The sequence below is a fragment of the Malaclemys terrapin genome, chromosome 5 (genome assembly GCF_027887155.1).
Source record: "Malaclemys terrapin pileata isolate rMalTer1 chromosome 5, rMalTer1.hap1, whole genome shotgun sequence".
In the NCBI taxonomy this organism is placed as follows: Eukaryota; Metazoa; Chordata; order Testudines; family Emydidae; genus Malaclemys; species Malaclemys terrapin.
The window spans coordinates 44,061,329-44,075,086 of record NC_071509.1 but is presented as its reverse complement, the minus strand read 5'-3'; the positions used below and the strand labels follow the sequence as shown (position 1 = coordinate 44,075,086).

The window sequence follows — 13,758 nt, the reverse complement described above, 5'->3', positions numbered from 1 at the left end:
CTAGTATGTTGCCCCGTTATTTATTTTTTTCTAGATTTTGTATCTCCTTCTGAAACTGGGGGGTAATTGAAACACACATTTGTTTTACATGCTAGCATTCTATGTATAAATCTAAAAAGACCATAACTTTGTTTAACAACAGCATTGCACTGAATGCTCTTATTTAGGTCCAGATCCTCAGATTTCAATGAGAGTTAGGTGCCTAAATTCCTTTGAGGATCTGGGCCTTAGTATCTTACTTCTGCCCATAGGTCTTTCATGGATTTGCTACTTTCTAATTAGCAGCCTCCAATTTGTATTTTTGCTGTTTATTTCCTATACCTGTCTTATTGTTCAGTGTTTGTACAGCACCTAACACAATAGGATCCTGGTCTAGCACAGGGTTTCTAGATGCTATGATAAATAATTATAATACCTAGCAGTATTGCCTTACATTTGTTAGCACTGAATTGCAAGCCTGTTTGGTAAGAAGCAGGAGATGACTTAGGGTTGGGGAACCGTTCCCTCCTATGCAGGGAATTGGTTTTGGGGATGGGAATAACACAGCCCTGACTCACCCAATGTACAGGAGCTAGTTCAGGAACAGGAATGCGGGAATTTGTTCTTGCATGAAAGCAGATTGAGAAGATGAGAAGACATAATCCATTCGGGTGAATGCCCTCACATGCAGGGGCCTGCAAAGAGGCAAAAGGGGAGGGGAATGGGGCACTATAATCACTTTGTTACCAATACTGCTGTTACAGCAGTTTAGGACTGTGATGTTAGCACTGAAAACTAGAGTCACAAGCCTCTAGTGTTTGTAATGAAATCCGGCAGAAAGAAATCAATGTGAGTGGGCAGGCCAGGTACATAACCTTGCTACAAGAAATTAAAAAGCAATTGTATGGCAGGGATAGCGTGGATTTTCTACAAAGAGAGGAAGTCATCTGTATAAAAGCAGAACTTGTGTCATCCCTTGCCTGACAAGCACTCTGTTCTCAGCTCAGAACAAATGAAATGGGCTAGCAAACAAATGAATCCCCATGTCATGTGGAAATAACTTTGGGTCAAATCCTGCAGCCTTCTGAAGCACCATAGAAGGCCTTATACACTGGTGTGACTTACTGTGAGGCATATCCTAGGCATGGAAAGGCCACACAGGGTGACTCTACTCTTCTTTTGTGCCATTGCACTGGAGTTCGGAGCATACCTGTAAAATGTCCCTCAAGTCACGTGAAGGCGTACAGTTTAGTTCCAAAGTTACCTTCTTCCCACATAAAAATGGCATTCACTCACTTTTATTGTTGAAAATTATTTATATCAGAAAAAAAGAACTGTGAAACTGAGGTTGTAGAAAGACTTGTGTGCACTAAGGGAATGCTGCCACAGCTTTTAAATTTCCTGCATCAATAATTTTGTTGTGTTCCTCATTTTTGGTTTCCTGTCACGTATTCTATCTCACATCAGGGCCTTGGCAGATAAGGTATTGTGGCCTGAGGCTCTATGACTATGCAAGCTCATCTTGACTAAAGCCCACATTAAAGAATAGATTCAAAACTATAGTAGCAACTTGAAATGGCTGTGCGGGTTTTCTGGATTCCATTCCTTCCATCTGCACAGAACCCATTGATATGGCTTCAGGCAGAAATCAGTATTTGACCTTCTGAATGTACATTATTATTCAGCCCAGGGAGACTCTGGTGCATGGCTCAACTCACTGCAGGGTTGAGTGATAATCAACATACTAAACTGAGGAGGTTATTCAACTTGGTCAAAATATCTTTGTTGCAAGACGGGAAAGAATAGTCCTGGGCTCAGAATATTATTGATATTACTAGAAGAACCATACTGTTTAATACATTCCATGTAATTTGATTTCCTTATCTTTTTATAGATTAAAACAAACCAGGAGTCCTCTGAAATAACTGTAAATGGCAAAAATAAAATAAAAAAAATAAAATCCAAAGTCGGCAAATGGGAAAATAGTTTTTAAACTGTCTAGACTTGGGCATTTCACTGTTCATTCAGCATATTAGCAATAGCCTTGTCTTGCCAATTCCTTCAGCAGTTCAAGAGCCTCAATAATTTCTCTCTACAATCCAGTAATTTGTGGCATTTCAATCTTACCTAGAAAAGAGCAGATAGCTTCCTGTCTGCCTGAGCACTCTTGGGATTACAATTTATATTCCCAACATTTAGAGAGCTGGCTAATTTCTGAAGTTGTATTTATGAGCTCATTATTTTCATCCCTCAGGAAAGGAATCTGTCTCTGAAATCTTTTGTCTTTAGTAGCTCTCACTAATAACATTCTTGTTTTATCACTATGTTCACAATAGCATTGGTTAGCACTGTATGTCTAAGGGTTTTTTGACCATTGAGTGTCTTATGAAATCCCAGTGTAGATTTATGATGTTGAAGAAAGAACACGATATTGGTCTTAATGTTATGCTCCTTCCACTCCAGGCTACCCATTTGACTGAAAAGTTTCTTGCTTATGAACTGTTTTTACTAACACCATGGGGCTGATTATGGAGCCATTCGCTGGTTTCAAACCACCATAACTCCATTGACTTGAGTGAAGTTACTCCTGGTTTACACCCATATGACAAGCAGAAACAAGACTACATGGAAAGAACTGCTGTTTCTCCTAAGCACTAGTTTTAAGATCTGCCATTGCCACGATGGATTATAAATATCTACTACCTCCATTGTCTCAGAGAGCCATACTCTGACTCTCTACATATTAGAATACATTCTCCTACTAACCTGTCTTGCTCATGACAATGCAAAGTTAACTTTAATGAACTTAGGACATTTTTTTTAAATGAAGTTATGATACTCCTGCCTTTCAACATTATTAAATTAGCATTCACGTTATAGAAGCTGAAGACAGACTATGAATAAAGCCCAATAATGTCACTGAATATAACAAAGATCATTATGTAGAAACAAATATATAACTGAGAATTCAGTAGCTTGTGAATTGCGAGGTATATTTTTCCAATACGTTATTTTGTTAGGTTCATTTTACCATCACATCTGTATCACTCAACAGAAGTTTTCTCTGAATTTGTTTTTTAAATTCCAGTGGTAGCAGTTATTTTAAACAAATAAACATTAACCTGATGTGTTTGCAAGCCAAGCAGTACCACATTAAGAAACTGAAACTGAAAATGATTATATAAGATAAAAGTAAAAGTGATTTAATTGACTTTCTTTGTTCAGGCAGGAGGACACTGCATAAGTAAGCAAGCAATATAAATGATGGAATATTTAAAACTCTTTCCATTTTAATTTTAACAACCTATGACATTAGTAACATGGTAAATGAAGCAATTATAGAATCATAGAATATCAGGGTTGGAAGGGACCTCAGGAGGTCATCTAGTCCAACCCCCTGCTCAAAGCAGGACCAATTCCCAACTAAATCATCCCAGCCAGGGCTTTGTCAAGCCGGGCCTTAAAAACCTCCAAGGAAGGAGACTCCACCACCTCCCTAGGTAACACATTCCAGTGCTTCACCACCCTCCAAGGGAAATAGTGTTTCCTAATATCCAACCTAGACCTCCCCTACTGCAACTTGAGACCATTGCTCCTTGTTCTTTCATATGCCACCACTGAGAACAGCCGAGCTCCATCCTCTTTGGAACCCCCCTTCAGGTAGTTGAAGGCTGCTATCAAATCCCCCCTCATTCTTCTCTTCTGGAGACTAAACAATCCCAGTTCTCTCAGCCTCTCCTCATAAGTCATGTGCTCCAGCCAGGGCCGGCTTTAGCAAGAGCGGGGCCCGATTCCTGGGGGCGGGGCTTGCTGCAAGCCCCACCCCCAGGACCCAAGCCACGCCGCGGGGGGGGGGGGACCCGAGCCGCGCCGCGGGGGGGACGGGGAGACCCGAGCTGCGCCGCGGAAGCCGCGCCAGGGGGGGGACCCGAGCCGCGGGGACCGGGCCGGAGCCAAGCCGGGCCAGAGCCGCTGGGGCCTGCGGGAACAGGCCGTGCCTCCCCGGAGCCCTTCTCCCGCCCCCACTACCCCAGCTTACCTTGTGCTGCCCGCCCGCCCCTGCTTCTTTTCAGACTTCCTGCGAATCTCTGATTCGTGGGAAGCAGGGGAGGGGGCGGAGCGTTCAGGGGAGGGGAGGAGGGGCCGGGGAAGTGAGCTGGGGGCGGGGTGGACAGCTGCAGCGCGGGGCCCTCTTGGCGCGGGGCCCAATTCAGCCGAATCGGCTGAATCGGCCTAAAGCCGGCCCTGGCTCCAGCCCCCTAATCATTTTTGTTGTTTCACTCCGCTGGACTCTTTCCAATTTTTCCACATCCTTCTTGTAGTGTGGGGCCCAAAACTGGACACAGTACTCCAGATGAGGCCTCACCAATGTCGAATAAAGGGGAATGATCACGTTCCTCGCTCTACTGGCAATGCCCCTACTTATACAGCCCAAAATGCCATTAGCCTTCTTGGCAACAAGAGCACACTGTTGACTCATATCCAGCTTCTCGTCCACTGTGACCCCTAGGTCCTTTTCTGCAGAACTGCTACCTAGCGATTCGGTCCCTAGTCTGTAGCAGTGCATGGGATTCTTCCGTCCTAAGTGCAGGACTCTGCACTTGTCCTTGTTGAACCTCATCAGGTTTTTTTTGGCCCAATCCTCTAATTTGTTTAGGTCCCTCTGTATCCGATCCCTACCCTCTAGTGTATCTACCATGCCTCCTAGTTTAGTGTCATCTGCAAACTTGCTGAGAGTGCAGTCCACACCATCTTCCAGATCATTAATAAAGATATTAAACAAAACCGGCCCCAAAACCGACCCTTGGGGCACTCCGCTTGAAACCGGCTGCCAACTAGACATGGAGCCATTGATCACTAACACGGATGTTAACATTTCTAGAAATTTCCATTACTTGCGTCTGATGAAGTGGGCATTCACCCCTGAAAGCTTATGCTCCAATACTTCTGTTAGTCTTAAAGGTGCCACAGGACCCTCTGTTGCTTTTTACAGATTCAGACTAACATGGCTACCCCTCTGATACATGGTAAATGAAATGGTTTGTTTAGTATCTGGGGTTTATATTGACAATGACCTCTAATAATGAAGGGCTGGATTGTAACTTTACCATCTAGCCTGAATAAGGGGCAGGATGTCAGGAACCAAGGCTCTGAGAATCAAAACCTGGTGCTTCCCCTTCTGTGCTGGTTTTGGGGCACTGGCCAACGTGTTGAGGAGCAGATCCTGCCCACTCCCCACTGTGTTCGTCCATCCCTGCCCATCTGTGTGGGAGTAGTAGCAGCAGCCTGGCAGTGGTTGCGCTCATACAACATGTAGTCTTCAAAGATGTGGGTAGCCCATGAAAGAGAGTATAGGTGCTCAGTGGCTACAGCGTGTGTAAATAAGTGAACAAGACACATTACCTCAAATCATTCAAATTTCTTATTGCCCTATTAAAAGGATAGTCCCTTGTCTCTGACATCAGAGAAAATAGTTCAAATCCTCCCTCAGCTATACCTGTGTAACCTCATTTAAGTCAATGTGGTGTAAATAAGAGCAGAATTTGGCTCAATGTATAGAACAGTGTTGGCATTCCAGGAAACTCTAAGCCCAGGCCCACCTCTCCTACCTGTTCGGCAGCATTCCTTCTTGTTGAAGAAGGCAGGCAGGATGCATCTTCAGCAATGTTAAATAAATGTGAAGACTAGTTAAGAAGGAATTTTCTTTTTTTAATCTTGGCCAAGTAGAGCATCACATATTTGATTCTGTTCCTCCTCAGTTAATATTTGACATAGGTGAGTGGTTGTCTCTTCCTCTAGAGCTTAGGTGAGTAATGCAGAGAAAAAAGCAAATCTTGTCACAATATTTACAACAGACCTCCCAGCTTCAAAGACATGAAATTTAGACAGAAAAGTATGAAATCTAATGACTAATTTGGGTTTATTCCTGTGTTTTACAAGGGAGGATAAAAAAAATATGGGTCCAAGGCAGTTTCAGAGCAACTATTTTATAGTCTGTATTTGATTTCAGCTGTCCAGGTCCACAGTTATAGCCACAGACAACAGGACCAGAACACTGGTCTAATATACGCCTGGGTCATTTCTCCATTTGATATGCAGACATAACAGTGGGAGTTACACTTAGGGTACGTCTACACTACCCGCCGGATCGGTGGCTAGTGATCGATCTATCGGGGATTGATTTATCGCGTCTAGCGTAGACACGATAAAATCGATCCCTGATCGCTCTGCCGTAGACTCCAGAACTCCATCACGACGAGAGGCGGAAGCGGAGTCGACAGGGGAGCAGCAGCGGTCGACTCGCCACCGTCCTCATGGCCAAGTAAATCAACCTAAGATACGCCAACTTCAGCTACGCTATTTGCGTAGCTGAAGTTGCGTATCTTAGGTCGACCCCCTCCTCCCCCAGTGTAGACCTAGCTTTAGACTCTGAAGGGAGAATGGATACATTCACAAGTCTATTTTAGCCTTGTTTTTCAAATTTAATTACTTAAATGTTGAGAGCTGAATTGTTCTTTTGAATTATATTTACAAAAAGGGGAGGCATAAATCAGAGGGCATGTTTGGACAGGATGTAGCTTAATCTAAGCAGCATAATTTGTCCTTCTCCTTGGAACATATAGAAGTTCCTTTGCAAGTTTGGAAGGGTTGTGGCTGTGCAGGGAGCAGGTGGCTCTGGAGTTAAGATACTATCTACAACATCATCCCATTTCAGAGCTGCAAAAAATGTATCATATCAGATAATGCTGATCTCTTGAGTGCTAGCTTATGAAGAGCTCCCAGCATGCTCCAATTCCTCCATTTCCTAATGGCTCAGACTCCTTATGTGGGCCCTACTAAGGTGTCTTGGCTATAGGGCAGCTCCAATGCCAGCCTTGTACCCCTTCACTGCCTCCACCACTTGCAGATGTATGTCGGTAACTGTGTGATCCCTGGGAGCACTCCATGCTCCTCCTGTAGCCACAATAGCCTTTGAACATCATACCCCTTACCTCTGTGGGGTGGTTGTTCAGTCCTTCAATATGGATGATGCTCTGGAAAGTCCACAGATTGAAAGCTACAGAGTTTTCTGCTTCCCGCTAGCTAATCTACAGCTTTAAGAGGGCTTGATTTAGCCCTGAATTTGCTCTTACTAAACATGTTTCTGTATTTTCACTAAGTAAAAATTTCAAAAGTTTCTAAGTGACTCAAGCATCTAAATCCAGCTGACTTTCAATGGGACTTAGACTCCTAATAGTGGGATTTTTTTAAAATGTGCTTGAACAGATTAGGTGCCTTACTTTCATAGAAATCAAATGGGAGTTAGGTGCCTGAAGTGTAACATTCCTCAGATGTTTTTGGTATTTATTAATGTGGACTAAAACTATTTTCTCTTTTAACAGAGCCCAACCAACGAAGACCCGCAGCTATCACACAAACAGCAGAGATATTGCCTGCAATTCCTGAACATGAGCATTCTCAGCAGGTGTAGGAGGTAAACAAATACCTTAAACCTCTCAGATGATTCTGCTTTCCCATCTATTGTTAAAATCAACAGATTGACCACATGCAATATGTACTCTAAATAAATTACATCGTACTTCTGGCCAAGATGCAGGAGGAGGCGAACCTGAAAATATGTTTCACAAGAGCTAGATGGCAGGAAAACAAAATCAATTTTTCTTTTAGCACCAAGACTGATCAATAAACTAATCTTTTAGTCTGTTAAACCCTGTGTGCCCCTGAAGACTTTAGCAGAAACGTTTGCACTATTTTTATGGTGTGGAGTAGTGTGTCCTGGATTTCAGAATCAAGCTGACAGTTGTTTCTGACAAGGAGTGAGGCTATGGGAACCAGAGAAAGCAACAGGGGAAACAATTTGCTAACGAGTCCTGAAAAGAACCAGGTGTTTGAAATAATAAATAATTTGCTGACCAAATTCAAACACCAAAAAATCCACCATCAGTCCACTCTGACCACATTATAGTCAGCAGAAATGACTGAAGATGTGGGTTTCAATCAGAGGTGGGGCCAACTGTGGAGTTCAGATTTACTTTCAAACTTCCTCAAAGTTCAGAAGCATCTGGATATAGGGTGCCGGCTCAGTAGTAATGGAGACAGAGACAAGTCTGAAAAGATATACTTACTGAAAGGTGTTTTAATGTCTGAAAATGAAATAGATCATATTTGAATAAGTAAAAACAAAATACTAATACAAAGCTGCATAGAAGAAAGGGGCCTACAGATACTTCCATAAAAGCTTAAGAAGATCCTTCATTATTTACATACATTAAGTCCGCAGTCTTACAGAAAGAATATACTTTTGGTTTAATCATAAATTTTCCTAAAAAAATTATTTGCTAAAATACAGTTTGTCTTCAATAGTTCAGGTGTGTTAGGAGTATTAGTGTCAATGTAGTTTTGCTGAGTTCTGCTTGCCTCTTTGGTTTTGGATATATGTACATTTTTACTAATATGTGTGAACAAAGGGATTCTTAGTAAGAACTAAGACACATTGTAAATGTTGCTTTTGCCTAAACCAGATGGGTTTGTTAATATAATGGACAAAGATAAGTACTGGGCATGGTGGGAATATGAGCGCACACGTGAAGACTGCCTCAACTCCTTATCTCAAGGCATGGTCAAGCAACCAGTCAGGAGGGGCAAAGGAGAATTTGGAGGGAAGGTAAAATACTGAAAGACCAAAGAAATGCCTGCCCCTGACCGGAGTTCAACCTCACTTCTTACCCCTGGCATGGGGTATAAAAGGGAATGGGAATGAAGACCCAGCAATCTCCGAAATGGAGACCATAAGTTGTTAGGGGCGTGCACTGCAGGTATATTTGGGCCTGCTGAGGAGGTGGGAATGGGGAACGGGGACACAGGCAAGGCTCTGCGGTGTCAGAGCTGGGAAGGGGGACACTGGGAAACAGACTTTGCTGGGGTGTAGAGTTGTGGATATGTTTGCTTGGAACTAACCCCAATAAACAGCGCATTGTCTGTACTTTGGACTTCTGCTTTCTGTCTGCATGACAAGAACCAGGAGAGGTGGTGAAGGGAAAACCCTCTAACAAGGTGGACCCATAGAGAAATCAGTTTGTGAATTGAAAACACTGAATTAGTTGCAGAAGTAAAATTTTTAAAAGCTATGGTAGGAGACAGATGAGCTAATGACATAGCAAACTCGTAGAGCTTTGATTCTGAGTGAGACTAGCTGGGTCATAGGCAGGATAATATAATACTTAAGAATATTGACCACTTATATAATGCTTTTCATTCATCATGGGATTTATGAAGGTGAAAAAGTATCACTCTCACCATTGTAAAGATGGGGAGACTGAAGTAGAGAAAGGTGAAGTAACTTGCCTAAAGACAGGTTTCAGAGTAACAGCCGTGTTAGTCTGTATCCGCAAAAAGAACAGGAGTACTTGTGGCACCTTAGAGACTAACAAATTTATTAGAGCATAAGCTTTCGTGGACTACAGCCCACTTCTTCGGATGCATATAGAATGGAACATATATTGAGGAGATATATATACAGACATACAGAGAGCATAAACAGGTGGGAGTTGTCTTACCAACTCTGAGAGGCCAATTCAGTAAGAGAAAAAAAACTTTTGAAGTGATAATCAAGCTAGCCCAGTACAGACAGTTTGATAATAAGTGTGAGAGTACTTACAAGGAGAGATAGAGTCAATGTTTGTAATGGCTCAGCCATTCCCAGTCCTTATTCAAACCGGAGTTGATTGTGTCTAGTTTGCATATCAATTCTAGCTCTGCAGTCTCTCGTTGGAGTCTGTTTTTGAAGTTTTTCTGTTGTAATATAGCCACCCGCAGGTCTGTCACTGAATGACCAGACAGGTTAAAGTGTTCTCCCACTGGTTTTTGAGTATTTTGATTCCTGATGTCAGATTTGTGTCCATTAATTCTTTTGCGTAGAGACTGTCCGGTTTGGCCAATGTACATGGCAGAGGGGCATTGCTGGCACATGATGGCATATATCACATTGGTAGATGTGCAGGTGAACGAGCCCCTGATGGTATGGCTGATGTGATTAGGTCCTATGATGATGTCACTTGAATAGATATGTGGACAGATGCCAACTCTGTCCACATATCTATTCAAGTTGGCATCGGGGTTTGTTACAAAGTTGTAACAAACCCCGATGCCAACTCTGTCCACATACTATAGTTAAATGTGGTGGGTTGGTGAGACTGAATGCAGTGACTTTTAGTCTCTGTAGCATTTAATATGCCAATTAGCCATTTTTGCAATGTGTGCCCTCGATTGCTGTATATAACTTTCTGGACATAGATTCAGCAGCATATGGCCCCAAATATTGTAATGAATGCATTACAGGCAAATCAGTTACATATTTATTTTCTAAATATCAGAGTGGAAAAGTTATTTTCTGCCCTTTTTGCCTCATTATAGATTTAATATGTACATTAAGTTTTAAAATCCATTATGTCTGTTAGTGTAATATGGCTTGTGGCATCACAAATTGCTGAGTATGTTTCAGAATATTTGGCACAACTAGCTGCTTCTGCTTAAAACACACACAGCACAATGTACTTTCCTCCACATCTTAGGATCCATCAGAAATTTAGAAGCTGTTAAAAGAAGGATTTAGTCTTTACATTGCTTTGGTTGCAGGAGTGCCAGATTTGGCTGCAATGGGCACTACACAAACAGTTAAAAATTGCTACCTTCCATTAGCTGGCACCAATTTTGGATGCATTCTGTCCTGCTTATATTTGTCATTTTTTAGCTCACCTCAGCAGCTGCTTCAGCCAATACGAATCCCCATCCTCAGAAACACTTTTTACCAAAAGCTCCTATGGGGTAATGTGAATGAAAAATAAGGACAGAGAGAAAGACACTCTAGATGGGAGCCCAAACAGGTTAACTGCCAGAATGGGAGGCAGGACACCTTTTGCTTTGTCACTCAAGGTGGGAATATGAAATACGTCTCAGCGCTAAAGATGGACTTGATTTAGTTCTGGACATTGTCAGAGTTTTGTATTGCTCAGATACGGAGTTCTCCTTTGCCCCATTAGAGATAAGGACTAGTTATCAGGTCTGGATAATTTTCTGCAGCCCAGCTTCCCAAAGTCTGGCTGTGACACCTCACTCATTGAATATTAGACTTTCTTTCATTTGAGAATGAGGAAATGGCTGCCCTCATTTAATTATTGACAAGCCTGTCCCTTGGTATGCTGGCATTCTAGATAAGGATGGGATTTGATTCCTTCTTCAATCTTTCACTTGTTTGCTGCTCCTTTCCTCTCACTAGTTGATTTGGTCCCATTTTTCTGTCATTTCCTCTTTCAAAAGGGTGTCCCCGGTTGTGCTCACTCACCTCCAGTAGACATCTATTAATTCTCAAAAATACCCCAAGCATCTTCGGCACCAGCTGCAGTGATGCATCGAGGAGCTATCTTGGCAGTCAACATAAAGGATTCTGGGGTTGACTTGTCATAAAAAACCACAACTGAGCAGACACACACAAATCTTTTTTCACTATTTGGGTGAGGGAAATTTTCATGTGCAGAATCTCATTAGCCAGGAAAGAGCAGTGAGGTACAGGCCTGTTGGTGGGTAGTGACCACTGTATGCCCTTTACATTGGGTATCCTGGGCTATTGATCTTGCTCCTGTCTGAAGCATGTCCTTCATTTTGACTGTTTTTTCATTAGAATTTTTTTTCTTTTGTGATAAAAAGGAAAATTCAGTACAGTGAAAGTTATAAGAAAACTACATTTATTAAATACTTTATAAGGGGATCCACTATACAAAGTAAATGAGAAATGGCTCTCCTTTTTCTCCCACATTCCTTTTATCTGATAATAGTTTCTTCTTCAGTTTCAGGCATTCCCGTATGAAACATAATCGATACACCATGAAAGAAGCCATCTTCATTTCCAATACATCCTTCCTGGCTACCTTAGCCACCTTTTATTCCTAAGAATGCCAGGAACCTCAGTTAACAGGATTTTATATTCATCAAAACCACTCTATTAAAATATAAACAATGGATAAACTGATATGGTGCTGTAGCATCAACCTCAGTGGAAGACTATAGATTTCATATCTATTTTGGGTTCATTCAGGATTTATACTTACTCACAAAGTTGAGAGATTATCCTTGCTATAATTTTTCTTTCCAGCTGAGAAGAAACTCAATTTGTATTCTCTGTGAAAACATGAGACCATTTTAAATGGAAAAATATGTATATTTTGATGGACCATGGATGTTAGTTTGTGTAATGTGAATGTCATAGGTGACAATGATCCTTAAAGGTGTATTCTCTGGCTGCTGCTGAATAAGCAAGAAGGGTCATACATCACGGGCTAAATCTTGAAGCTCTATGTGAACACAATGGACTTTTTCATGAAGTCAATGATAGTTTTGCATGCACAAAGACTGCAGGATCTTAATGGGTTAAGGGAAAAATGTGGATAAATAGTGCAGATTTGGCTCCAAACTATAAAACCAATTTTTTAAAACAACTCATTAGCAGCACCAAATGGATTTGGTACTACTTGATAGATTGCAATCCTATTTTTGCACCAGTTTAGGTCATTAGTATTCAGACTCATTATCTCCTGCAACTTTTCCTTACTTTCCATTTATTACTGTTCCTCTGAGTGTAGTGGAGCTGTTTGGGCTGATCAGGGTACCAAACGCATTCTGTGCTTACACATTATTTGTGGGTACAATTTAGCCATAAATTACCAGCAAGAGGCTGAAATTGCAGAGCCAGGGCTTCTAACTCCCTTGTGCTAAATCCATCAGGATGAACAGATTGTAAACTGCCCATTGCAAATATGATATGCAGCAATTTAGCATCATGTTAATACTTCATAACCTCCATCTCTTACATTTATATGGCTCTTCCCTCCAGCAGCTTTCTGAAATTGCTTCTCTAGTCATTACACTGTACCGAGCAGTTCAGATTTAATAGGAACAATTGTGAACATTAGTTTTTGAATGGCTGAGCCTATTTGAAATTTTTATATCTAGTTGGATAAACTTGAAATATTTATTTCTACTGCTTGTGTCATGAGATTACAAAAAATCCAGGAAAAACCTTGATTTTTTTGAGTCTTTGGGGCTGACATGGTTAGTTGTAATAATAACTTCAAACCTTCCAGAAATGGCCTTTGAAATATAGTATATAAAATAAACTTTTGCCTCTATTTGGTGTGGTTTTCTTTATTGAAGCTTACAGATGGAAGAGTGATGTTTAGGTTATCTTAAATCAATGACAGGTTGCTAGTGCTTTTCTAGTGAAGATTTAAATGCTTCAAGGGATGGCACTTTCACTGCTTTCTATAGGAGACTACTCAATAATTGAAAGAGATTTCACTGTCAGGAATTTTTTCTTCATATAAGCCTATTTTTTCATTAATTTAATTCCATTACTTCTGCTCAGACCCCATTATACCAGCCTATACAATTCCTCTTTCTCCCTCCTTAGATGTCATTGGGCTAAACTATAACTTATGTAGTTATGGATGGATTGACGAGGAGGAAATCAAATACCTTTTTGTTGCTTTCTTCCAAATTATCTGTATCTTTCTGGTACTGAGGTGCCCATACTTGAGCACATTATTTCATGTGTGCTATTTCCTGGCTTGTGATGAGGATGACTATTACCACCTTACTCTGTGATGCCTCTGTATATGCAGCTCAAAATCCATACCACATTGCAAATGCATATATAATATGCAGGCAAATATTATCTCTCTGTGTTAAGAATTCTTTTCAAAACACCAGTATCAAACAGAAACTGAG

The 13,758-nt window shown here is 41.3% G+C and overlaps 1 protein-coding gene across 1 annotated transcript in view; it reads left to right on the top strand.

The window, feature by feature from the left end:
* TMEM156 (transmembrane protein 156) overlaps positions 1-13,147 on the top strand; it is a 30,243-nt gene extending 17,096 nt beyond the window's left edge. Inside the window, exons 6-7 of the mRNA XM_054030498.1 lie at positions 7,362-7,453; positions 11,823-13,147. Of these exons, the coding sequence (XP_053886473.1) occupies positions 7,362-7,450 (89 nt within the window). The 3' untranslated portion in view covers positions 7,451-7,453; positions 11,823-13,147. The remainder of the gene's footprint in view (positions 1-7,361; positions 7,454-11,822) is intronic.
* The last annotated feature ends 611 nt before the right edge of the window (positions 13,148-13,758 follow it).